The sequence below is a fragment of the Trichosurus vulpecula genome, chromosome 3 (genome assembly GCF_011100635.1).
Source record: "Trichosurus vulpecula isolate mTriVul1 chromosome 3, mTriVul1.pri, whole genome shotgun sequence".
Classification (NCBI taxonomy): Eukaryota; Metazoa; Chordata; class Mammalia; order Diprotodontia; family Phalangeridae; genus Trichosurus; species Trichosurus vulpecula.
Genome location: NC_050575.1, coordinates 211378536 through 211406438, shown reverse-complemented (window position 1 = coordinate 211406438; position 27903 = coordinate 211378536). Strand labels below are relative to the sequence as shown.

The window sequence follows — 27903 nt, the reverse complement described above, 5'->3', positions numbered from 1 at the left end:
AAATGGAAAAAGTGAACCTAAGAGAGGTAATAAGTCAGGGTCAAACAGGTGTTAAGTGCCTAAGGTAGTATTTGAACTCTGGTCTACCTGACTCAAAATCCAGGCTCTATCCACTATGCCACTAGAAAATAAAAAGTTAAACCATTAGGTAGCATATATAGGGGTTTCCTCACTTACTTGTAATTGGCCAATCGACCTTGTTTGGCCCTACATGCCATAATTTCTTTTCTTTTTGGCTCAACTTTTTTTATTTAGTATTTTATTTTTCCCCAGTTACATGTAAAAACAATTTTTAACATTTGTTTTTAAAACTAGATGCCATAATTTCTAAGACAAATCCTTGCCACCCCTCCTCCCGGACTCCAATTCATCCCATCTGGGTTCTCAGAGAGAAGTATATGAGATAAAAGCAAGAGTTTCATTTCTGAAATAAGAACAGACTGCAAAGGTCAGAGATACATACTACGTGGTCAGGAATTTTCTAGTTACAACATCACAGAATTGGAGAGCTGGAAGGTAAATATCGGAGATCATCTAGCCGCTGGATGATTTGGCTAGATTCCAGCACAGTTGCCACATTTTTCAGAGAGGGAGCCAAGGGGCGTAACAGAAAAGACGTTTCTCCCAAATCTGGGGTGGGACATACCTCCTAGAAGAGCCTCCTTCCAGGGGTTCTGTCACCTCAAGCTTTAAGGTATTTTGCTGTCTTTCCCACTCCTTGTGTGACATTTCCCCACTCCATAAACTAGGTTCCCTTCTCATCTGCTAAACTGGCCAGCGGTAGAGTATCAATTAAGTCAGCACTACGCTTCCGACCAATCCGGAGAAGTGCACTCCTAACGGCCTCGCAGACAGAGGAGGCAGCAGCGAGATGGGCCTCAGCCTCAGGGATGGAACATCGAAGGAGGAGGGTCACTAGTGCTGTGGGGATCACCTGTGGGGAAGATAAGCAACAGTCTGAGGTTTGAGAAGATACAGTTCAGGGGTTCACCAGGAGGATCAAAAAAACCAGAGGATAATAGTGGGATTGAGAACAGCAAATTGGGAAGCAAGATAATACTGGTGGTAGCAACTAGACATGGTAAATAATAAAAACTAATTTAATATGAGTTTAATTAGAGGATCCATTGATCCATTTGATGAGTAGCCCCAAACAACCAGATCAGATTGTAGGGCATGGACCTTTTGGAAATAATACTCTTCCATAGAGGTACAATTCATGAGTAGTCCCCATGCTGAGAACTCTTCAAACTAGTCCCTTGAGGATGGGATTACCTCCAGGAAGGCTAGCAACTGAGAGTGAGGATTGGGTGGGTGAACTCTTGCCTTTCCCTGTGGTCTATAAAAGCAAGCTATAAAATGGCTCTCCCCCTTTTCTTTTTCCTTTGCATTCTCACTCCCTTGGATTACCAAACCAGACTGTAGCTAAGGGAGGCTGGGGGGAGCAAGAGGTGTGCATGAGAAATGATCTCTCTTTTTCCCTCCTGGAATAGAAAGTCCATTCTCAGGAACTATAGTCTCTAACCCATCCTCCAAAAAGTAAACAGAAAGGCAGAAGGCAGCCAGGGATTCTCTTAAAAAGCTTGCCTGGGCAAACACAGGCCAATTGCCATGTGCTTCTCCTGTGACATTTTCTACTACTGAGGGATCATGAGGAAGGAAATATCACTTCCTCCCCCTTCTCTCTTGCTGCCCTATGGCCTGGAAGTGCATGGGAAAGAACACAAAAGGAAAAGAAATGGGGCGGGGTAGACATTTCACAGCTTTCTCTTACAGATTTCAGAAAAAGACAAGAGTCTATTTATACACATATACACACACAGTCACCAGTCACCTTGAAGGCAGCCCCAATTTTTTGGGAACCAATCAATGGAGTTCCCTATGTCCTCTCAGCAAGGGGCTGCAGGGGTGGGGAACCTGCGGCTTCAAGGCCACATGTGGCCCTCTAAGTCCTCAAGTGCAGCCCTTTGACTGAATGCAAGTTCTGTGAAAGAACAAATCCCCCTAATAAAAGGATTTGTTCTGTAAACTTGGACTCAGTCAAAAGGCTGCACTCAAGGACCTAGAAGGCCACATATGGCCTTGAGATCACAGGTTCCCCACCCCTCGCAGGGCCATGTGTACTTCTAAAGGAGGTGTCCATCTAATAAAAGTCAAGGCCTTGTAGTCTTATCAAGTTGATTGGAGGAGTCATCAAATTGACCCAGGGCTCCATAATCAACCCTCTTCCACCAGGGATAAGGCAAATTAGGGGCAGAAGTATACTATGGAGAAATAGAAGAGTCTGATACCCGTTCCTTCTCCTGCGCAATCTGAATGTGGTGGGAAATAGGGGCTGCCTGGATCTCCTCAGACACTTCTTGAGGGAAGTGGATGGCCTTCAGTAGGCTCTCAATGCATTGAGCCTTGGGCTGTCCTGAAAAACGCTGCAGGAGGAAGGGAGAAATATTACAATTGGGAAGGAAGACCAAAGGAACCAAGAAGGAGAGTTGGGTAGGGAAAAGTGAGAAGAGAAATAGGTTGAGGTTCCAGAATTCTCCATGAATTAAGCCCCTCTTTTAGAGGGAACTTAAGCACAACCCCATGCAAACAAAAAGCATTAAGCAATGGCTTGAAATAGTAGATTCAAACCAGCAAAATGTTCACGTGTGGTCTTTCCAACAGAAATAGCTTAGTGCCATGCTCTGCTCCTGAGATCAAGTAGGTAATGTGTGAAAAGTGCTGGGTCATCCTTAAAGTCCTATATAAATGTTAGCAATTGTGGTTGTAATTCATAAGATTTTTTTTTAAAAGATGTCTCTCTGCCCATTTACTTCTAATTCACCAACAGGCAGTCATTTGCTCACAAAGAGGTTACTGGTAACTAGTTTCCATGGCTCTTGCTGGCATCTTCCCATCAATAAGTTTCTGAGTCTTGAATCTGCTGAGCCCTTTTCATAATCAATACAGTGCATTTATATTCAGCATCACCATTTGGGTGCTTGTTACTCACGGGGGAGCACTTACCCACTCAGAAATGCTTCCTACTAACACAAATTCTAAAATCTCTCAAAGATGAAGCAAAAATATTTTGGTCATGGGCTAGGTCAGGGATAAGTAACCTTAAGGCCCAAGTGCCAGTGGATAGGACCCGAGGCAACTTCTGATGAATTTCTACTACTCGCCATCATATACAACACTTTTTTTTTCTTTTTCTTGCCTTTCTCTCAGTCCCTTCTCCCTACCTTTATCTTTCCTGTCCTTTTCCTCCTTTTCTCCTTTTCTCCTACTCATGTCTTAGGTCTTCCAGTGACACACCAGGCAACTAGAGTAATTACTTAGCTCTACTAGAACATAAATTGTTTCTTCCTAGTCTAGATATTTCTCCCATCTTTACATTCCTGCCTTACCTGTGTCTAGGAACATGATAATCATTATTTCCTGTCTTTCTTGTCTGCGAGTATCCTTCAAGGATCTGTCTCTATATTTTTCTTTCCTTATTCACTCCCCATGAAGTCCACTTATGCTCTATGTGGGTGACTCTAAAATTAAGTCTCCAGTCCTTATCTTTCTGCCTCATTACTTTATTTCTATTTGCCTACAGAACTTTCCACTGGGATGTCCTGCCATTTCCTCTAACTTATAAAACTGAATTCACTCTTGCCTCCACTTAGTAAATTGACATCCCCTCCCAACTATACCACTTCCACTAGGTCTACATTTTTTCCAGGCCCCAGGTTAGAAACTGAGAGAAATGATTATTAATAACCAATAATTTGAGGAGATCCAGAGTTCTCCCCTTCTTCTAAAGCCCTAGTTATAAAAAGTAAAAAGTACCCTCTCTTGAAGTCTCTTGATAATGAGATTGAATTAACTCTCCTTGATCATGGTCAGACCCCACACAACCTTACAAGGAATTTAATCTAAGGTGAGGATGTCTATTGTGTTCTAATGAGGTTTGGGTAGGGATAAAGTATTTGATTAGAGTGCCCAAAGCTGGGGGTGGTCTAGGTATAAAGATAAGATTTTCTGTCCAAGGGTGACATGATGTCATTCTGAGCCCCTCATTTTAATATAGTCCACTTCCCAATCAGAGGTGATTTCCACTCCTCTTCCAAAAGAACATATAAGCCCTGAGCCCTCCAGACATTATCGTCTTTGGTCTAAGGAAGACAGACAGATGACCATTCTTTTATTAATAAATTGCTGGCATTATTAATAAAATGATTAAATTACCCAGAAACTATGTCTCTTGAACCTATTTAATCACCACAAAATTTTGAAGTTATATGACTCCTCTCCTTTATCAATCTATCAATGAGCATTGTTTATTAAGCATCTACTGTGTGTCAAGTACTGTGTGAGGTGCTGAGGTTATAAAGTAACAGTGAAATAGTCCAGGCACTCCCTCACAGAGCTTATACTCTATTCTCCAAACCTGATCTGTCACTAGACTTTGTCATTCCTTTCAAAGAAATGCCTCTTGGATTCAGCCTTTTCCGGTCCATTCCCAATGCCGCTACCCTAGATCATCACCTCACGCTTCACCTTAGAAGCACCAAACCTTCTCAACTGATCTTATTTCCTCCAGTCCCTCTTCCTTTCATCCTTCCTAAGCACTATTAATGGAGGCATTGTTTCTGTCGTTATACTCTTACTCAACAAAGTACAGTGGCTTCCTATTTCTGATCAAATCAAGTCCAAACCTCATTTCATTTCCAAAACCTTTTATTATGTGTCTTCCACCACTCAGAACTTAACAAACCTTATTCTCCCCTACCCTCTGGGGTTATCTAACTGTGTCATTCCATTGTCTGTACATGGGGAGAATGTTGTCTCTTTATTGATGTTTATACTTTTAATTTCATCCTTTTGTCTTTTAATCACAGCTAGCATTCCTAGGAGTATATCAAATAATCGTTTTCTTCACTGCCTACAAACACATGCCTTCTATTCCAGTCACCCTTCCCTACACACATCGTAATGATCCCTTCTTCCATGCTTTTGTTCAGTGACCCTGACTTATGAATGCCGTCTTCTGATCCAAATTCAAATTATACCTCCTCTTCTGGCACCAGTTCATCTTACCTTTCCCACAGAATCTTTAGTCTAGCCCAAGCTGATCCCTTTCCTTCTGAACTCCCATTGTACTTAGAGTTAATATTATGCCAACAAACAATGTTGATCTATGTGTTTTAATTCTGTCTCAACCTAGGCTGTCAGATCTCTGAAGACATGAAAATGTATCCTATACTTCCATTGCATCCCCACAGGGTCTAGAGCAAAGTCAGGAATTCAGCAAGTAGTCATAGAGTTGTAAGGGACTTCAGTGGCCATCCAATCTATTCTATGCCTGAAAAAAAAATTCCTCTACAAAACACTCACAAAGGGCAGCTAAAGTGGCAGAATGATAAACTTGGAGTCAGGAAGATCTAAATTAAAATACAGTTTTAGATACTAGCTGTGTGACACTGGGCAAGTCACTTAACCTCTATCTTTCTCAGTTTCCTCATTTGTCAAATAGGGATAATAAAAGCACCTACCTCCCAGGGTTTTTGTGAGATATTTATAAGGTGCTTTGCAAACCTTATAGCTCTATACAAATCATAGTTATGATTATCCAACACTTAGTACAGTAGGTGGCATATAGTAGGTGCTGAGAAGACTTGATTGATTCTTTATCATTTTTTTATTGATCCTATATTTAATTAATTGATTTTGTCTGGTAACTGCCTAAATCATGGTTCTTTGTCTCTGAACTTAGTTCATAAATTCAGTTGGATTGTAAGGAGTTAAGTTTTGATATTCAGTTCTCCTACTAACTGGTATTCTATTCTTGCCTCAAAGAAATCTGCTATCCTTGAGGAATGCAGGTAGACCACATGGAGTCTGCTCTCATATCTTTATACCACCAAGCTATCCTACAAGGATGTCTGATTTGCTATCCAAAGAAGTCTGGGCCACTGTCTTTGACCTTGTGGGTGGACTCAAACAGTGAATGTTTCTTAATCACAGCAGGTAAGAGGGGGTTGCTGCTAGTCTCTCATTCCTAACGTCCAATCAATCATACTGTCCCTCACGCCTCAGCTGTTACCAATTGTGTTGTCCTCAATCCCATGATATCACCTATCCTGTTCTGGTCTTTGTTCTAATCTTATAAAAATTAGTCATCTTAGGGTCCTTGACTAACTCAGGCAGAGCCATTAACCCATTCTATTGACAGGTAGTGCCCTCTATTAACAAAATGTTATCTTCCGCAGAGAAAATGTGCCTCAGGCTACCTTTACTCAGATGGTGCTTAATGAATGCTTGTTACTCTTCACCTCCAGAGAGAGAGAGTTAATGAACTCTGAAAGCAGATTGAAGCATTTTTTAACTTTATTTTTCTTGCCTTTTTTCCCCAACATGGCTAATATGGAAATATGTTTCACATAATTTAAATGTAAAATGGATATTGTCTTTCTTAGTTTCTCAATGGTTGGGGAAAGGATGGAAGGAGGGAAAGAATTTGGAATTGAAAATTAAAATTAAAAAAAATTTAATAAATGCTTGTCAGCTTAACTTGGTCATCTAGCTTTCACTTAGAGATATCCAATGAGGGGAAACCTACCGTCTCCTAAGACAGTTCATTCCATGTTGGATACTTCCAATTGCTAAGAAGTATTTCCTGGCATCAAATTCAAATTTACCTCTTTGGAAATTCCACCTATTGTTCTGCCCCTTTGGGGAAAAAATTTTTTATCAACAAACATTCTTTGAATGATTGATTTCTTTAACTTCCCCTGTGACAGATGGTTTCTCCTAATAAGGGTATACACACACACACACACACACACACACACGCACGCACACACGCACGCACGCTTGTTAATATTTTCCCAACAGTCTATATAGGGTAAGGTGAGGAAAATGAAGGGCAGAAACAGGACAAGAAGTATGAAGGCAGCCTTAACCCTAAACACATTTTAGCTTCATGAAGAATACCTTCGGATGCCTACCCTCACAGTATATCCAGTGATTCCCTCACCTGAAGCATGGCCAAGCCCCGCCAAAAGAGCTTGGAGTTGCACAATTGTAGGTCCAACATATGGTTTTGCAAGATCTTCCCACGAAGAACATGGGCTCCAGTGCTCACTGTGTTCAGCACCCACTTGGTGCTCAACTCACGTTGGAACTTCTGAACAGAGGAGACACAAAGGAGGAAGTTTATGTTAGCAGGAGCAAGTGAAACAAACCCTGCAATCAAAAGAAAGTAGACAGCAGCCTTCCTTGAGTCCTTTAGCAAAAGAATTTAGCTGATTTAAGACACCCTTATAAAAAACTAAACTTTTATTCCTTCCACTTAACTTTGGTACCTTGACCGATGCTATTCTCCCCTAGGTAGGGAATGCCAGTAACTCAATTCATGTCAATTCACCAAACTGATTAAGCACTAAAATTAAGAAGGTGAAAAATTACATAGTACTGACCCTAAAGAAGCTTACATTATAATGGTAGCACCTAATACTTGTAAATACAAAAGGTTGAGGCCCAGAGGGCTTAATTGGTTTGCCCAATGTCATAAAGTGACTGGCAGAGCCCAGATTTGAGCCCAGGTTTATTGACTCCAATCCCAGCATTCTTTCTATTGTATTACATTGTCCCTATAACAACCCCCCCCCCAAACCATATACAACCAAAGATTCAAGCACTAGTCATAAAAATCTAGAATAAAGAACTCAGGCAATCACTTAGATTTTGTTGTAATGGGATTTTATCTGCATGTAAGATAAATCCAAAGACACTGAAGTTTGGCATATCAACCTCAGTTTTCATGTCACATACAAGACTGCATGTTATAACTAGGTCCTTTTGGTAGTAAATCCTGCCTTTTTTCAAATTCCTCATGATAAAGGGTCATGGTATAGCAATACTCCAGTGAATTATTATTCCTTGGAATATTATTCTATAGCAATCAAATATTTCAAAGCACTTGAACATATTTGATCATCATTAATCAATCAACAATAAGTATTTATAAAAGCACCCACTACGTGCCAGGCATTATGGCCAGCATTAAGGATACAAAAACAAAAATTCAAACAGCTCTTGTCTTCAGTGAGCTAGTCTAGCCATGAGAGACAACATATATGTGTGTGTATATATATATATATATATATATATGTGTGTGTGTGTGTGTGTGTGTGTGTGTGTGTGTGTGTTGTGTACAGCACTTAAAAATTAAGTGGCTTGCCCAGTCACATGGCCAGTAAGTGTCAGAAGAATGACTTGAACCCAGGTCTTCCTGCATCTGAGGCCAGAATCTTGATCCACTATGCCATATAAAATATAATAGATACAAGGTGATTTTGGAGTTGGAGAGAGTTATTAGCAGCTCATGAAGTAAGAAGGTCAACTATTATTATCTCCTTTATATAGATAGCGTAAGAGAGGGATGTTACATAACTTATCAAAGGAACATAGTGAACTAGAATTTGGGTCTACTGACTCGTAGTCCAGTATCCTTTTCCTTGTAACATTTTTTCAAAAGAATACAAATGTAGAGCTCATAATCTAATCTTCACTAGTCGCATGAGTTGGAAATATCATATTGGTATGGGGAAGGAATTTTGTGCTTTGAATTCATTGATAGTGAAAACAAGAAGAGGAGGAAGCAATACATTTAAAGCTGAGAGTAGCTACAGAACTGATACCACTATTACCTTAAAGAGATTTTTTTAAAAAGAGGAAAAGGAAAAGTACAAAAAATATATTAGCAGCTCTCTTTGTAGTGGCAAAGAACTAAAAACTAAAGGAATGTCCATCAATTGGTGAATAGCTGAACAAGTTATTATATGTGAATATGATAGAATACTATTATGCTGTAAGAAATGAATGGATTGTTTCAAAGGAACCTGAGAAGATTTGTATGAACTGATGGAGAATGAAAGCGAAAAGAACCAGAACAATTAATACAATAACAATCTGTTAACAGTCAACTTCAAAAATCTTAGGAACTCTGATTAATATAATGACCAACCACAATTCCAGATGACTCATTTTGAAGGCTGTCTACCTTCTGACAGGGGCAGCTAGGTGGCACAATCGATAGAGTGCAGAACCTAAAGTCAGGAAGACTCTTCCTCATGAGTTCAAATCTGTCCTCAGACACTTACTAACTGTGTGACCCTAGTCAAGTCACTTAACCCTGTTTGTTCCATGTTCCTCATCTGTGATGAGCTAAAGAAGGAAATGGCAAACTACTCCATTATCTTTCTCTGAAAACCCCAAATGGGATCACAAAGAGTTGGACACGAGTTAAAAATGACAACACAAAAACAGCAATAATAAGAAACATGCCTGGGTTCAAATCCTGGCTTTGCAACTTACTGTCTATACAACTTTAAATAAGTCACTTAACACATCTGAACCTCAGTCTCCTCAACTATAAAATGATGATAATCTCAAGAATATTTTCTAGCTCTAAATCTTTGATTTAATGATCCTTGTTCTCCTATAAGATATGACTCAGTCATTCCCCAGTAAAGATGTGGTTCAAAGGATATACTCAGTTTTTTAAAAGTTCTCAAGGTTACTAATAAACAGAGAAATGCAAATTAAAACAATTCTGCAGTGTCATTTTACTATTGAATTAGGAAAGATAAAAAAATTATTACTTGCGGAGATACAGAAAAGTAAGAATGTTCACTGTTGGTGAAGATGTAATTTTTCTAGCTGTTTGGGAAAACCATGTGGAATTATACAATAAAAGTTTCAAAATTGTTCATAACCCTTGACCTGTTGATCCCACCACGAGATTTATACCTCAAAGAAGCTATAATGAGGGAGTAAAACTTTACAAAATATTTATAATAGCCTTTTTTTCAAGCTTTTCAATTGTTTTCAGTCATGTCTGACTCTTTGTGCCCCATTTAGGGTTTTGGTGGGGTTTTTTTGGCAAAGATACTTGAGTGTTTTGCCATTTCCTATCCTAACTCATTTTACAGATGAGGAAACTGAGGCAAACAGACCAGGTCACACAGCTAGTGTCTGAGGCCAGATTTGAACTCAGGGTCCTCCTGACTCCAGGGCCAGCATTCTATCAAGTCTGCTACCTAGCTGCTTCTGTAGTTATAATATGTCCCAATATTTATAATAGTACTATTTGTAAAAGTAAAAAAATTGGAAATAACTTGTAGTGTATGAATGAAACTAAATATTACTGTGCTGTAAGGAATTACAAATATGAAGTATTCAAAGAAATATGAGACTTCCAAAGAGTGATGTAAACTGAAGAAATCAGTACTGAAAGTATAGCATTCACACTACCTTTTAAAAGCTTCTTCTCTTTTACCAAATCATAACTCACCAAAACGGGGGATTCCATATACTATTAGAGATATGCAGTGTTTTGTAGAGCTTTTTTTGGTCCTCAGGGCATACTGGTGTTAAGATTTATCAATAAAATATAATAAAAAGCTCTCATCCCAAACTCCCCCACTTCAGGAGAACTAACTCCAAGATTACCTAACTCCTCTGATTACTCCTGTCTCTCCCAGATCACTCTCTTACAGCTTTGTCCTCTGGTATATTTTCAATGCAACTAGCGTCTGGAAGGTGTTTGTCCTTTGGGAGTTTCCAGGAGCCTCTCTCTTCTATAAGGATTAAACTGCTTTGTAGACACCCACTATATCTGTTTGTACTTTTTAATACATTGTTTCATAATTGTTCTTATGTGGTTTTGTGTGTGTGTGTGTGTGTGTGTGTGTGTGTGTGTGTGTGTCCCCAGCTAAATGGTAAGTGCCTTATGAGGGGAGAGATCTCTGATTTTTCTAATATTTTCCCACAACTTATAAAACAGTACTCTGAACTAAATTCTTACTTCATGGAGGTACTCCCTCTTCCAACATAAATCACAACCCCTCTGCTACATCTAGTGTTGCTATGGCAAAAAATGTATCACTCTGCAATCAATCTAATGATAAGACTCTTGGCACTTAGTGAGGTTGGTCCTCCAGATACACAAGGTCAGTATAACAGCATAGTAGGAAGAAGTACAGCCTAGTTGCCCTATCATACCTCCTCCAAAAAGAACTAGAAAATACATTAGACCTAATTCTGATTAAGAAATCCAAGAAAAAAATCACAGTGAGTAATTTTTCTAACCCAGATCAGTCTGAGGATACCGGAGATAGGGTTTGGCCAAGAATGTGGGATGATGCCAAGCATTCCCCAGGTACTGAAAGAAGGTTGAGAGTGGGCATGGGTGTAGGAAGCATAGGAGTAGGAAGAGGTGTTAAGTGATCCCTGAAATAATGTAGGGTTCAGAAATAGTGCCATCTGGCAGCTCTGTTGCTCACTACCCAGTTCTGGGTCACTGATCCAAGATGGACTGAGGAAGAGACCTGTACCTAGGAAAGGAGTGGTCCCTCACTATGGAATGAGATAAGAACACATTCAGAAGCAAATAGCAGTTATGTGACTCTGATCCCAGGAGCACAGCAGGGACTCAATTCTAGCCTCCAGATCAGGCTGAATCCTGCAATGGAATAAGTAGGACCAGAATCCCAGACCTGCAGGTTGGTTACTCTGAACCTACAAAGTCTCCCAGGAGCTAACAGTAGCTGAGTCCGGCAGCAGTCTATTGAAACTTTCAACCAGAGACAAGTTAACAGAGGTCTTGCTCAGATCAAAACTTGGTTCAGGAACGTGCTGAGTTCAAACAAACAGAGCAATAAGTAAACTTTGCCCAGCTCACATCACTTTGTGAACACTGAAACCTTACAGGTCCCTAGCCCAAGCTGTCCCCAAGACCTCAGAAGAACACTATGCTCAATACCCCCAAGAAAGCGGCAGAAGGACCCAAGAAGATAGAAGCTCACCCAGACATTTCTCTCAGAAAGTATGCAGAGCTCTAGCCTAACATACAGTCCAAAGTCAAGAAGTAGGCTGGAAAATGAACAACAACAAAAAAAAAACAATCCCACCATAAAGAGGTATTATAGTGATAGGGAAGCTTAAGACAAAAACTCAGAAGAAAAGAATGATTCAAAAACATCTACAAGCAAAGGCTCAAAGACTGAGTGGCAGCTTGGCACAAGACCAATCAGAATTCCTGGAAGAGATAAAGCAAGAGTTGTTGTTTTTTAAGGGCTAAAAAATTTTTTTTTAAACCAAAAGAGAACAGTAGAGGGAAAAGTGGAAAAAGAAAGGAAACCCAGATAAAAGATATGAAAAAAGAATCAACAGCTTGGAACAAGGGGTATAAAACCTTACCCAAGACAATAACTCCCTGAAAATTAGAATTGACCAAATAAAAGTTAATGATTCCGTGAGACATCAAGAAACATTAAAACAAAGTCAAAAGATTGAATAAATAGGAAAAAATGTGAGCTATCCTATAAAAAAGACAACTGACTTGGAAAACAGATCAAGGAGAAAAAAATTTAAGAATCATTGGACTACCTGAGAGCCATGACCAAAAACAAAACAAAAACAAAAATGAGCCTAGACACCATATTTTAAGACATCATAAAAGAAAAAATGCCCAGATGTCTTAGAACCAGAGGGAAAGGTAGAAATTGAAAGAACCCACTAATCAACTCCTGAAAGAAACCTCCAAATGAAAATTCTCAAAAACATTATAACGAAAATCCAGAGCTCCAGGGTCAAAGAAAAAACATTACAAAGAGCCAAAAAGAAAGAATTTGAATACTAGGGAGCCAGTAGTAAGGATCACATAAAATTTATCAGCCAAAACTATAAAGAAGCAGAGAGTTTGGAACACAATATTCCAGAAGGCAAAAGATCTAGGCTAACAACCAAGGATAATTTACTCAGCAAAACTGAGTACAACCCTATGAGAGGAAAATGGAACTTTAATGAAATAGAGGACTTACAAACCTTACTGATGAAAAGACCAGAGCTGAGTAGAGAATTTGATATACAACGGAGTCAAGAGAAGCGTAAAAAGCTAAGTGTGAATAACTGAACAAGATTAAATTGTTTACACTCTTATGTGATGAAATGATACATGCATCCCTTCAGAACTCTATCATTAAGAATCACTGAGGGAGTCTACTTAACCAGAAAACCTAGGAGTGATTGTTACATTTTGATGATCTTAGAAAAAAAGAATGGAAAAGGAGGAGAGGGAGAATACATGGAGGAATGGAGATGAGATGGGGAGAGGAAAGATGGGGAAAATTATCTCATATAAATGGAAAGCACACATAGAATCTGTACAACAAAAAGGAAAGAAATCTCATTTGAACTGATCAAAGGAGGGAAGAATACACATGCACATACAGTTGGGTATAGAAATCCATTTCACTCAAGTGGAAAACATAAGGAAAAGGGGCTAAGGAAAGGGAGGGGTGGAATAAGAGGAAGGGCAGATTAAAAAGAAGAAAAAGTGTAAGAAAAAAGTATGGAGGAAAATTTACAATTCATAATCATAACTGTGAATGTTAGTGAAATGAACTCACACATAAAATGGAAGAGGATAGTAGAACGGATTAGAAACAGAATCCAACAATATGTTGTTTACAAGAAACGAAGAAAAAAAGTAGAAAAAATAAGAGATACACAGTCCATCACACCTAGGCCATACTCCAGACTAGTCCGGCTTAGCAGGTTGGTAGGTAAGTAGGTAGGTAAGGGAAATAGTGTATAGCCACAGAAAGCATGCCAAACTTATAGTCACAAGACCTCAGTTCAAATCCCAGATTTTCAGCTTACTACCTTTGTGCCCTTGTACAAATCATCTACCCCCTCTTTGCCCAAGTTTCCCAGATGTAAAAATGAGGGGGTGGGAGTAGGTGACCTCTAGCATTCCTTTAGTTCTAGATCTATAATCCTATAGTAGGACACGCCAAAGTTTGTGCTCCACTGGTGTGACCTTCAAGAACCCGGTGTCATCTCCACACCATGATGAGACTTCAAAGGGTGACTTTAGTAAAGGGCTTTATAGAGAGCTGATGGTCAATAAACACATATATTTGATGTTAATACTGTAGCAAACATCTTTAATGCATAGCCCATACCTGTGTCATAATGGCCTGTTGCCTTTGAAATTCACTCTGCCTTGTGCCCTAGTGAAAAAAGAATTTACCCAGCCTGCCTCATTGTCACATTCACAGAAGTGGGACAGGGCAATGTTAAATTGCCAGCTTTCTACAGATGTGGATCTCATTGTTACACCAGATAGCTATTGAGGAAATTCAAATATGACATGTCAAGTAGTGTGGATGAAGCACCAGCCTGGGAGCCATGAAGACCTGCCACATGTACCCATTAACTAGCTATGTGCCATTGGGTGAGTCACTTAAACTCTCTAAACTTCAGTTCTTGCGGCTATAAAATGGAAATAATAATACCTACTTCACAGGGTTATTCTGAAGATTGAATGAGATAATACATATATTTAAAGCATTTTGCAAGCCTTAAAGAATTATATAAAACAGAGTTAAATGATTGGTTTTGCTTACATTTTTTTGTTATGACAGAAGAATCAACGTGAGGAGATGAAGAGTAAAGAAGGAATGACTATGACACTTTAAAAAATAATAAATTTTAAAAAATTATTAGCTTTCAGCCTTCCTCCTTGAGTAGTTTCTTTCTCTACATTTCTTTCACTGAGAATACCACAGTATGGTGTAACGGCAAGAATGTCTAGACACCTGAACTCAGATCCAAGCTCTGATACTTAGGATCGTAGAGGTGAGCCGAAAGGTGGCCTCAAGGCTGCCTACTCCAATCCCCTCACTTTACAATTGAGGAAAGCGAGACAAAGAGGTTAAGTGTCTTGCCCAAGGGGTCTCAGAAGTAGGATTTTAACTCCAGTGTACTGATTTTAAAACCAATGCTCTTTCTGTACTTTTCACTAACAGAGGGATTGTGGGCAAGTCATTTAACCTTTCTAAATCTTAGTTTCTTTAACTGTAAAATGGGAATGATGATGATATTTTACCAACTGCTTCGCAGAGTTGTTTGAGGAAAATCCTCCCTTCAAGAAATATGTGAATATGAGTTGTAGTCTTACCTGGATGAAGTTCCCTTCATATTCAAAGAAAAGCAGGGGCCAGGTGATGCTTATGATGGATGGAAAGAGTTTCTTCAGTGGGGACTGAGGATAGAAATGGAGAGGAGAGAACTATGACATATGAAACTCCGGCCACGCACTTCCCATCATCCCCCTCCCCATCCTTGCTGTTGCTCACTGGTAAGTATTGCCCCACTGTGCTGTGTGCCAGGGCTTGGATATTAGGACTCTTCTTCTTCACCTGCTCCACCAGTGTTTGCACTTCTGTGAGGTTGTCTGGAACGTAGGGAGAAGGGAACAAAGCTGGAATTCTCTTTGGGAAGAATCAAATGATTGAACTGTGGATGAACTTGGAGACTACCCCCAAAGACCAAAGTTCATGGAAGGGGAACCACCACCGCTCTTTCCTCTCTACAACCGCCTCATCCATCTCCTCTCTCACCATCCAGGGTGAAGATGAAGAGCACAGTGTCAACTTCAGTGAGGGATGGCAAGATAGAAGCGAGGAAGTCTTCTTGGGAGAAGAGGAACTGTGGACCCTGGGGTAGGAGGAAAAAAGAGAAGAAATCCAACCACCCCCTCCCCAAAACCTTTAAGATTCTTTGTTCCTATTTTCCCTCTTCATACATTGAGCTAATATGCCCCTGTCCCTAACCACCTCCAGTTGTCTCTGTGGCCTTGTCACCATAGAATATACTCCCCTGTCCTCCCATTGGTGAGTAGCTCCTGGGGCCTCCATTTTTTGGAGGGGCTCAGGCCAGTTGACCTTCATTCCTCTCCCAGCTCTCCTCCAGACTTTCCAGATTTCAAAACCATGCCCTACCTTGGATATCTTCATAGTCCACCCCCTCCACCTCCAGCTTTTCAGTTTCATTTTGTGTTGTTTGCCACCATTAAGGCTTTAGCTTCTTTAGGGCATGGACTGTATTTTTTTTTTGGTTGCATTTGTATCCCCAGTACTTAGCACAGTGGTATCTCACTGTAAATGCTTAATACAAGCTTCTTGCCTTGCCTAATGACCCTTAACCCCCCAAAATTCTAATGCCTCCCCATGAACTCTCCTCCCACCCCCTGAATTCTCCCAGTGGCCATGACTCTTCTCCAGCCCATCGCTATCTCCCCAAGTTTCATCCTTCCCATCAGTTTCCAACCTGGGCAACAATTTCTTCCTTCTGATTAAACATGTCACTATGATCACCAATTAGGAAGCCTCGGATATCTTGGAAATCTAATAAGTTTAGGAGATAAAGAGGTATTTGTATCAGATTTTAAAAGTTAGCTTTTAGGAACATGAAATCATATGGACCTAGGAAGGGAACAGACTTCACCAAGATCTGAGGTCTTGGGACTGGAATAGAATTAGAACATGGGATGATAGGAAGAGATGTCTAAGGGCACTTGAATCTTGGACTGTGGGTTAATACAGTTAGGGACTAACTAACTGCATTGGACTAAGAGATGGGGGGGGCTTCAGGTTAGATTGGGGTAAGAAAAATGTTGGGTAAGAAGCACCACTGTGTCAGGGATAGGGAAGTGTTGGAATGAGGAGGCAGATGGGGTTAGCAAGGTGGGTCAGAGAGGCATGGTCCCCACCTGCACCAAAGGTGTGTATGCACTCCACTCCATCCATGATGGCAATTATACCTAGAGTCTGCCAACCAACCAGGTACACTCGGCCATTTTTCTGCAGACTGGGAACAGGGTCAGAGATCAGTAGGGTCAGTTCAAAACTTAGAGGATTTGAGAACAGATATTACTAGAGAAAAATTCAGAGAGAGAGAGAGAGAGAGCTAGCCAAGCACAGAAGAAACAACCAAAGCTTCCCAACATGAACCAATTAACATCATCCAAGAAGAGAACAAAGAAGGACTTTCATAACAACCACCTTCCCCCTAGTCACTCTATTCTAGACTCGAAAGTGCTCCCCTCAAATCTTTGTTGTCACCTACCCAGGCCTGGTTCACAACACTTTAAACCTGTCCCTTCATCACCTGGTGCTTGCCTGCTTCATCAGAGCTGCAATCTTGGGGCCTTGGCTGTAGGTGACTTTGTGTGCTCGTTCAAATGTTCTCAGGATCTCCAGGAGACAGCTAAGAGGAAATGAAAGACAACTGCCTTCCAGCTCTAGAACACCCAGAAAGTTCCCAAGCTCTGCCTTGTCCCTATAACAGCTCTCCTAGATAGATCCCTCTATGAGAAGGGGATCTTTCCCCAAGGGAAGCATTATTCCCAAATAGAGAGAGGTAGCTAGACCTTAATGGAGTAAAGTGGTCAGAACAGCGAAAGAGGGCTTGATAGATTAGTAGGTAGCAAAAAGGGCATGACAGGGTCTTCCCGGGAGGGCTGTGGGGAAGATGGCAGAGACCTGTCAGGAATACATCATTTGCTGCTGAGATAGTGCTGATGCCACCCTTAGCACCTCTAAGATACCCTCTGGAGTGAGGAGACATAGCACAAAACTACTCTGAACTGTCTGGCTGTGTTCTTGAGTCATTCTAGGTCAAAAGTTTTCCCCAGAAACCAAACTGGTTCTGGATACCCCATGAGTTCCTGTCTGCCCTTAAACAGGCCCCATGGTTAGGATCTCTCGGAAACCTGGGGCCTTTGGAACCAAATCAGATTCTGTAGTTACACAGAGAGAGCATTACTCAGTTCAGCAGAATATAAGCTCCCTGGGGGCAGGGACTGTTTTGTCTTTGTATCCTTCATGCCTAGTACAGTACTTGGCATATAGCAGACATTGAATAAATGCTTATCGAATTGAACTGAATGTTCACCTGACAACCTATCTTCCCTTCCTGTTCAACTACCCCAACTCTCCTAACTCTACCACCCTAATCTCGGGGATGATGGAACTGTCTTTGTCCCAGCTCCTCTTTATTTCTTTCCTCTCCCATTTTTTCTTCATTGTCCATCCCTGCTCTGGAATGCAGCATTCTAGTCCTGGTCCTCTCTTTTTGGCCCCTCCCTCCCCTTACTCCTGGCTTCCTACCTTTGAGAGGCTGCAACACCCCTGTCCACAGTCTTGTGTGCCGCCAACAGCACAGTTTCCAGCAGGATCTTGGTGGCACTTCCACCCTTCATTCTGGAGGAACCACTGAGCCCTTCAGGCTGAAGTAAACAGGACAGTAAAAAAGATTAGGAAAGGGTAAAAAACCATCAGAAATAAAATTGGCCAGGTGATATTAAAGGTGTTCCCCCCACCCATGGGAGGTGGATGTCAAGATGCCCCGAGGTAAAAGAACCAGAAAGCATGGGAGCAGGAGGTGGGGTGAGAGAGGGGGCAGACCATCTTCAGTCTTTTTTGTTGGAAATGGTGCACCTGGACTCTGGAAGTAGAGTATTATGCTGGATTATGGCTTTCACATTAAAATATTTTCAGGTATCCCCTTCCCCTGCTTTGGTTTTCTTTTTTTTTTTTTTTTCTGTCTGAAAATTGTTGTTTCACATACATCTGGTAGGTCATACCATCACCTTCCTGAGGTCATGGTCTTCTTTTAATGAAGGACAGACAACAACAACAGTGATATCACATCGATAATTGCTCCATACATTCAGCAAACATAGCAAATAGGACAGAGATATATGTAGGGAGAAATCTAGATTGAGACAGAAGGGGCAGCTAGGTGGTGCAGTGAGTAGAGCACTGGCCCTGGACTCAGGAGGACCTGAGTTCAAATTTGACCTCAGATACTTGACACACTTACTAGCTATGTGACCTTGGGCAAGTCACTTAATCCCAATTGCCCTGCCGTGCTCCCTCAAAAAAAAAAAAGAAAAAGAAAAAAAAGAGACAGAATCAAAGAGATTGATGGTGGCAAGGTACAAGTTAGAAAAGATCCAAGAAGCACCAGAGAAGATGTCAGGGAGCCCAGGAGGCTTGAGAAGGACTTTCTGCAGTTTGATGGAGGGGAGTAGAAAGAGTGGGAAGACACACAGGTTTTCACTATTTTTAAAAACACTAAAACATTTTTGTGAAGATCCAAACTTATAAGGCAGATTTATTTTTTTTTGGACTAAACTTAGGATTTCATTGGTGTGGGAAACTTCAGGTGAGGCAGCTCCCTCTAACAATGCAAGGCTGCACTTGCTTTGCAGTTTGAAGCTTTGGAGAGTTGCCTGGGGCACTGAGAGGCTGAATTGGGCAGGGTCACACTTGCGGTGTGGGTCAGAGATAGGACTTGAACCCAGGTCTTCCAGACTGAAGTCATCTCTCTATCCGCTGTCTGGGTTAGTGATTATTTATATTACATTAACTGATTTTTTTTTGTATGGATCACAGACCTTTATTAACAGTTTCATTAGGTGTTTTCCTAATGTAACCCACAACATTTGTGTAATACTCCTTCATTGGTGGAGATTGATTGTTGTAGGAGTGGAAGGTAGTATACGTGGTCTTCAGGCAATAGAGTCAGGGAAGTCTGTTATACTAATAACAGTCATTAACAGAAAGATTTAAAGGGTGAGGACTTGGAGGATTGAAACCTAAAGCTAAAGGATTAGCTAATTGAAAGGGCAACTAGGGGGCAGCTAGGTGGTGCAGTGAGTCAGGAGGACCTGAGTTCAAATCCAGCCTCAGACACTTGACACACTAGCTGTGTGACCTTAGGCAAGTCACTTAACCCCAATTGCCCTGCCTTCCCTCCCCCCCAAAAAAAAAACAAAAAAAGAAAGGGCAACTAGGTGGTATAGTGACAAGAGTATTAGGCCTGAGAAGGAAGACCTGGGTTCAAATCCTGCCTAAGATATTTTACTGGCTATGTGACCCTAGAAAAGTCACTTAACCCTGCTTACCTCAGTTTCCTCATCTGTAAAATGAGCTGGAGAAGGAAATGACAAACCACTCTAGTATCTTTGCCAAGAAAATCCCCAATGGGGTCACAAAGAATCAGACATGACTGAACAACAACAATCTAATTGAGAATTAATAAAGATAAAGCATCTAGAAGGTTAAAATGGGAGTGACTATAAAGCAGAACCTCTTTTTCAATAATTCAGTTGATGTTCAAGTTTTTCATAAGGTGAGGAATTGCTGTCCTCCAATTGCTGACATTTCAGAGCAGCTTGAAGAGCATACTGGTCTATGTATGAGCAGAAAGTTTAGGAATGCAGGTAGCAATCCTAAAAGGGTAAGATGGGTAAGATGGCTGAGATGGGGTGGGGGCACAGACAAAGGGAGAAAGATGGAAAGCGCTTACCCCAATGGCAGGGTTGAGCACAAATGCTTTCTGTTTCTCTTGCAGCTCCTGCATCCGTTGGGCAATTTCACGGAATGTGGAATTCCAGTCCTCAATAGGATCATTTCTGGGGCCCAGAAAGGCAGAGGTTTGAGGGGGTAAAAGTGAATGATTGGGGTCAGAGATCAGGCTTATGCTTTGACTTTCCTGAATTGGTGGCAGCGCTATGTTCCCAAGAGTCTCTAGCATTTAGTCCAGTAGGGAATCATCATAATAATAGGAAAGGCATGGGGGCCCTGCAGAGTTGGGGGCATTGAGTTGCCTGGGCCACATGTGTACTCTATGTGCGTGTTTACTCCTCCTACTAATGCTGTGTGTATTTGTGGGAGAATGAGCCCCCAGGTTTATGAAGGGAACATTTTGTTACTACTATTCATTCTGTGTCATTTCGGTAAATGTCTTTACTTTGAGCTAATTGTAACCATTGGCTGACTATTAAAGGTAAACCCATTGGTGGAAGCTGGAAAACTATAGTTTTAGGAATATGGACCCACAGAGTACTTTGAACCTAGAGCAGTTTTTCCCCAGGGAATCCAACCTTCAAGAATAAGTTGAGAGGAGGGAGCCCAAAGAGGCACTGCACTGAGACAGGGAACATTTTCAAATGCTCCGATACTGAAGTTCAAGCGTACACTTGTGTAGTGGAAAAGCAGTGCCCACAGTAGCTTGCTGTGTGATCTTAAGGGAAATTTTCATAAATCCAGCTCCTAATAGATTGCCTTAAATTTAGTGAGCACCTAAAAATATTTGCTTAATTGAAATGAATTGAAGTAATTTAACTTCAGAGTCTCAGTTTCTTGATCTGTAAAATGGAGACATTAATCCTTGTATCATCTTCCTCATAGAATCATTCTGAGGATCAAATGAAATAATGTATGTAAAGTGATTTGTAATGTAAGTTATTACAAGTGTTGCTATTACTATCACTACTAATCTAATCATATCTCTGAGTTTTCAGTCCTAAAGATCACCCTCTCCCTTACTGCCAATGCTGTGACTGTGCTAGCCCATATCCTCTGGATGGCCCTAGCAGGATCAGGACCATAAGAATATTTGAAATACTATTAGATATTAGAAATACTACACTGCATCAAGCCCATCCAGACCAGTACAAAAAGCCTTCTACATCACCGCATATATTATAAAGAGGGAAATCTGCGAGTACTGAAGTATACTTTTGATGGATAGACACATTTTTTTTCATTTAATTAATCTAGGAACAAATTACAAGGCGTTGAGAGGTATGTATGTTAAGAGGAAATATGTATGTCTAAATAAATGTTTGTCAGCAAATAAATAAATAAATGAGTGAGTGAATGAATGAAAGAAGCAAGCTTTGGCCATGTGAGTATGAATTATCAAACTGAATTGAAAAATTTCTTTTAACTATCTGATATTAATATGACAGTTCAGTTGGCACATAATTAATACTCCTTAATAAGTATTCATTGAAACTGCAAAAGAAAAATAATAATAATCTTCTATTACATTGTCTCAAAAAAAGGATTAACTATGTACCCAGAGCTCCTAACTTCCATTTAATCAGTTATTAGTTCTATTATCGATTAATTTATTTCAACTTTTCTTGAAGTTATATTTTCCACATTCGTGGATTTACTAACTGCTAATGTCAAATGGTATTTTCTATGAATAGCTCCCTGAGTATTGTGTTGCCAAGGCCTATCAATTTTACCTTTGTAACATCTCTCATATATGTTCCTTTCTCTGCTCTGACACTGCCGCCATCTTGGTGCAGGCACTTATCACCCCATGCCTGGACAATTGCAGTAGCCTGATGGTTTGGTCTCTCTGCCCCAAGTCTCTCCCTACTCCAATTCATGCCCCACTCAGCTGCCAAAGTGTTTCCTAAAGTCCACATCTGAGTATTTCATCCCCTTCTTTAATAAACACCAGTGGCTCCCTATTACCTTTAGGATCAAGTATAAAATCTTCTGGCATTCAAAGCCCTTCATAACTTGTTCCACCACCATTACCTTTTCAGTCTTCTTATACCTTGTACCCCATCCCGCCCCGCATACCCTGAGGTCCAGTAACACTGGCCTCTTTGCTGTTCCTCAGACAAGACATTCCATCTCCTAATTCTGGGCAATTTCATTAGCCCTACCCCATAGCTGAAATGCTCTCCCTTCTCCTCTCCTCCTGGCTTTTTTTAAGTTCCAGCTAAAATCCCACCTTCTACAGGAAGTCTTTCCTAATCCCCCTTCATTCTAATGCGTTCCTTCTGTTGATTATTCCCTATTTTTTCCTGTATGTAGCTTGTTTCTACATACATTTTGTCTCCTCCATTAGACTGTGAGCTCCTTGAGAGCAGGTTCTATCTTTTACCTTTCTTTGTATCCCCAGTGCTTAGCATAATGCTGGAAACATAGTAGACTTTAAATAAATGTTTGTTGAAATGACTAACAGACTAAATTTCAAACTTCGGGAGATACAAGGCCCCCAGTTTCATAAGTAGGAAAGTAGGCTATGCCTACATGGTAAGTTTCTTTGCCCATAAACACCATTTGACATTTTTAATTCCCCTCAGTCACACTGTCTAAATTCAATCAATTTAAGATTAATTTGTTTTAATAAATGTCTTCTTTTAAAATATGGATACCCTGGGAAGGTTAAAAATATCACTCATTTACACTCAAGTTTGAATTAGACTAGATGGGTGAGTATTTTTGAGTTGGAAAGGACAGCCTACTGGGCCTGCCCAATTCAGGAATCTCTTCTCCATTGTACCTGACAACTAATCATCCAGCCTCAGAATATTTATAAAAATAGGGAGTTCACTACCCTAGGAGTCAACTCATACCATCTAACAATTCAAAGAGTTACTTTTCTCCTAACAACCAGTTGAGATCTTCCATATCCACCAAGACAGATAACAGATCAGAAGGACTTGAAGACCTAATTAGCCCATCTCCCTTCAGTTCATTCAAAGAAATGCCTGCCCAGTCAGCTTTCACCTTTCCAGGTGAAAGATTCCTGATATTTCTATTTGGAAAACTCACCTAGCCATGTTTACTGGATTGAACCCTACCAGAATAGGCAAGAAGATGTCTGGGTTATTCATACAGAAATCCATCTGACCAGCCACAAAAGGAGCCTGAGATGAGGCAAGAGAATGAGGGAAAATGAATAAAGAGGAGAAAGCAAAAATTTTAAAAAAAAAATTAAACATTACGATATAAAAGAGACTATTATATGTTTTATACACACACACACACACACACACACACACACACACACACACACATTATATATATATATATATAGTTCCCAGAAGATAGAAGACTTCATTTTATACTTTTATATCCCCTACACTGTCTAGCTTAGTACAGGCACCAAAGTAGGCACCAAATCAATACCTGCAGAATAATGCAGTTGTTGCAATGATATGTGTGCCCTGTTCTCACATTCACAGAAGTGGGACAGAGTTAGTGGGAATGAGGTCCAAGTACATCAGTAGGTGAAGGACTTATGATTTCACAGGTGTGGGAACTTTCTCCACCACATGCAAATCATTAAACAGCTAAACAACATTAAAGACCTAAGTTCAAATGTTACCTCATATATCTTATTTAACTTCTCTTAGCCTTAGTTTCCTCATTTGTAAAATGTGGATAATAATAGCAATATTAAATTAGATAACAGATGTAAAGTTGCAAACAGATGGTCTTAGAGAACTACTGAAGGCTCAGAACCAAAGGCAGGATTTGAACCCAAGCTTTTCCTGACTCCTAGTTATGCATCCTATCTACTGCACCACTGCTTCTGAAGTCTTGAGATGATGTTAATGCTGTCTATTATCTTCTTCCAGACCTTATATCTATCCTCTTCCTCCTCTCCCCACCCCCTTCCTCCTTACAAAACCTTTCCATTTCACCCCTGCATTCATACTCACAGAAAGTCCAACTGAAATGCCGATGACAATCACTCGTTTCTTTCCTGCAGCAACCTAGAAGAGACAGAGGGTCTCATGGGTTCTCCTCTCATTGGAGGAGATCCCTACCTTGGATAAGGAGGATCTTGGAGGTTCATTGGGCACAAACCGCTCCTGGGAGAAGGGACACAAACTAGGGAAGGTGATGAGGGCTCAAGTGGATACAAATGAGCTTTGAGGTTGCCTGTCTCTGACCTTCTTCAGTTCCTCAATCCCATGCAAGGCGCTGTCTTCAGTTCCCTCCCTAGAGGCCACCACAGACCTGAGAGGACAAACTCATGGTCAGTGGTCCTCCAAGGACGTGTAAGGCCTATAGCGTAGGAAGGGTAGGTTGAGAACCCTACAGAGGCCATAGGTGCCCTTACCTGTCACCTCCTGCAATGAGGTAGGTATAGAGAGGTTTCTGTCCCAAGCCTTTCATTAGTTGGTTAAAGGAAACCTGTCCAGGAAAAGGAATATAAGGAAGTATTAATAGTGAAAAAAGGAAAGTTGTTTTGAATTTTAACTCTTAGACATCAGAGACTGGGTAATTCTCTTTGTATAAGACTTAACTCAGCCCCACAAGGCGTCTAGGGGTGGGGAACCTGTGGCCTCATGGCCACACGTGGCCTTCTAGGTCTTTGGGTGCGGCCTTTTAACTGTGTCCAAGTTTTACAGAACAAATCCTTTCATTAAGGGGATTTATTTTGTGAAGTTTGGATTCAATCAAAGGGCCACACTTGAGGACCTAGAGGGCCACATGTGGTCTCAGATTTCCCACCACTGAGTTAGACATTTAAATGCTTCTTCATAGAGTAAATTGAAACAATAAGGTAGCTAGAGTGCTAGCAGATGTCTAGGATGTGGTCAAAGAAAACTGAACACCATGGAAGAGAGAGGTGGAGGGGAAAAACTGGGCAGGAACCATGTTCAGGATAAGGGTTCTACTCGGGGGTTCAGATAAGTTGGGCTTCTAGGCTCTGGGTGGTGACAGCAGATATGGAGTCAGCAGCATCATTGGATAAGAGCACTCACCGACATAAGAAATGCCATCCGACCTGAGGTTCCCCCTCCACTCAGAACAACAAGACCCCCTTCAGGATCCTAAGAAGTAATAAACTATTAGCAAGATCTCATTTAAAAGATGAAATGAAAAAAAAAAAGAAAAAAATTAAAAAATTTTAAAAAAGAGGAAATGGACATCCCCCCCTTTATTAGTAAAGAGAAGAACCCTATATCTCATCCCTATATAAATATGAGAAATACAAATGAGAAGCAAGAGGGTATAGAGCACAAAAGGTTGATCTTGGAGGCAGGAAAACTTAAGTTATGCTACACTTACTAGCTGTGGGACCATGCGCAAGTTGCTTCACTTCTCAATCCGCCTCCCTTCCCAGCAAGTTTCTACAACTATCAGTTACAAATGAGTTGCTAATCTATATAGAGGGAGGAAGTTTCCACACTAGGAGTTCTTTGGACCAATTAGTCCAGCTCCTCATTTTGCAGATGAGGTAACTGAGGCCCAGAGAGGTTAATGATGTTGCCCAAGGTCATACAGGTGATCATTGGCAGAAACATGATTTGAACCAGTCAAGTCCTCAGAACACACATCTCTCCAGTACACAGCCTGTCTCTCTGTCATGAGGGTAGAATTTGGTGCAATGGTAAACAATGACCCTGTCATGGATTAGAATGTTTTTTGATACCATCAAGCAGAGGAGGGAATGGTAATTCAATCAGAAATAGTCACATGGGGCCTCCCTTACTACCTCAGAACAAGTAGTAGGACATGCTCTCTGATTGTGTTCAAAGGCATTGAGTGTCTGGATGCCCAGGTTTGCGTAGGAGTCCGCTGAAAGCTGTCATGCCATGCAATGCTGGAGTGATGGGCATAGGGAGCATGGACAGTAGCAAAAGAGGAGAGGGGTTCTGAAAATCAACTAGGAGGGCTTACTCAGGATAAGGAATTTAGAATGACAACTTTGAAGTATCAGTAAGTTTGTTGGAATTTCAGAAACGTGTTTTAACTAGAATTGGGTACAGTTTAAACCTCAAGCGAGTATGCTTATGAGTTATGCTAAGAGGAGACAGGCCCAGGAGAGTAGGACCATATACTCTTCTGGTTATTATTTCCTTACACCCATGACAACCCAAGCCCAGACAAAAAAAAAAAAAAGGAATGAACTGGAGGGGGATTGAGGCTGGGAAGTCCTGAAAGTAGAGTCAGGGTTTCATGAAGTGGAGCTAAGAGAAACAGGAGAATATAATGACAAGTGGTAGAAAAGGAGGGGGAGAAGGAAAAATATAATATTAAGCTGAACTAGAAAAGATAAGAGAGGAGAAGAGAGAAAGGGAGAGGACAACAGAAGATCAGGGGACCTGGAGATATTAGATTATCTAGAAGGGGGGATTGAAAAGCATTAGTACCTTCAGTATTTCCTGAACTTTTCCAGCCACAAGTACCATGGTTGTTAAGATGGATTCACTGTAGAGCCGCTGTGAGGAATCAAATTGAGGTAAGATCTAGAGAAGAGGCTCCAGGCCAAAGTTCCCTCATGTCGCTATCCCTGGATTTGAAGGACTGGGGACTGGGATCCAAGGGCAGGAACCATTGTCAAGAATGGGGGGAAGGAGGTGTCAAGGTAGAGATTAGGTTTGGAGTATATAGATCTGGTACACATAGGATAAGGCTATTAAGGAGTTACCTGGTAGGCAGGCACTGCTTGTCCTTCTTCCTGGAAGATCTCAGCATCACACTGACCTAGGAGCCGTACAATTTGTTCAGCATTCGCCTTATCTAAATCATGGGTCAGAGGATGCGACTTTTCTGTGACTGGCAAGGATGCTTCATACCCAGACAACTAAAAGGGAGACACAATCAATCAACCATGAGAATTTATCACTATGTGCCAGGCATAGCAGCTCAGGATACAAATACAAAAATGAGACAATCCTTGTCTTCAAGGAACTTATGTTCTACTGGGTAGGATACCATATGTTCATGATAAGTAAATACAGTACATATGCAAATAAAGTAAATTCATGGGGAGAGGCTGCAATACATTACAACCAATACCCAACAGAATCAGGCCTCTTATAGAAAGTGGCACCAAGCTGGGCTTTCAGGTCCCATCTCATGCCCATTTAGCTGGGAAGTAATGGCAGGCACAAGGGTATACAGGGAGTGGACATACACAGACTCGAGTACTAGATACCTTTTTGATGTATCCTTGTTCCATTAGGGAAAGAAGGGGGTGAGGAAGAACAAGAATGGATAAGGGAGTAAAATGGAGTGGGAGGGGGTGGATAGGACAGAGGGTGAAGAGCAAGAGAAGCCAACCCAAGGAAGGGGTTTGGGAGAAGGATGTAAATACAGAGAAGGGCTTTCACCTCCCATTTGCCTGGCTCAGGGGTCTCGATCACATGTTGAAACCGTTTTGTCCCAGGCATGGTCTCAAGCTCCAGCCACACTGTCCTGACTGATCCTCTGGCTTCAAAAAACCTTTCATCTCTGACTATGTTGATCCTATGTCCAGCTGGCAGAGGCTTATCAGAGCTCCATTGATGATTAACCAGCTTCTCCTGGCCTTGCGTACCTTCCTCTGGGCAACTTTTCCCTTATCCAAACCCCAGAATTCTTCTAAACCTGAGCAATGCCATGGAAGAGAGACCCCCTGGACTCTCTCCTAGCATTTCCCCTCCCCCTTCTCCCTATATCCTAATCTGTTTGTTTG

General features: G+C 41.0%; 1 protein-coding gene across 2 annotated transcripts; it reads right to left on the bottom strand.

Moving 5' to 3' along the window:
* Positions 1–399: 399 nt before the first annotated feature.
* GCKR (glucokinase regulator) lies at positions 400–27686 on the bottom strand. 2 transcript variants are annotated; one of them, XM_036748962.1, is made up of 19 exons: positions 27560–27686; positions 26875–27030; positions 26597–26665; positions 25205–25273; positions 24556–24629; positions 24386–24452; positions 24152–24205; positions 23259–23353; positions 20200–20305; positions 17994–18112; positions 16993–17091; positions 16595–16692; positions 16153–16229; positions 15444–15540; positions 15180–15277; positions 15002–15085; positions 7007–7156; positions 2292–2426; positions 400–934 (listed from the first exon to the last, which is right to left on the bottom strand). In XM_036748962.1, the coding sequence occupies exons 1-19, from the start codon at positions 27617–27619 to the stop codon at positions 746–748; spliced, it is 1896 nt and encodes a 631-aa protein (XP_036604857.1). In that variant the 5' UTR covers positions 27620–27686; the 3' UTR covers positions 400–745. The 2 variants fall into 2 exon arrangements, with proteins under 2 accessions (XP_036604857.1, XP_036604858.1); XM_036748963.1 differs by lacking the exon at positions 26597–26665.
* Between the last annotated feature and the right edge of the window lie 217 nt (positions 27687–27903).

What these genes read in the sequence shown, in the direction of transcription:
- GCKR (XM_036748962.1), bottom strand. Translation starts at nt 27,619, where the DNA reads ATGCCTGGGACAAAACGGTTTCAACATGTGATCGAGACCCCTGAGCCA. An exon ending in GCATTTCAGTTGGACTTTCT is followed by an intron (nt 23,354 to 24,151) that starts GTGAGTATGAAT and finishes GCCTCATCTCAG; the next exon opens with GCTCCTTTTGTGGCTGGTCA. An exon ending in AATCCAGTAAACATGGCTAG is followed by an intron (nt 20,306 to 23,258) that starts GTGAGTTTTCCA and finishes TCTGGGCCCCAG; the next exon opens with AAATGATCCTATTGAGGACT.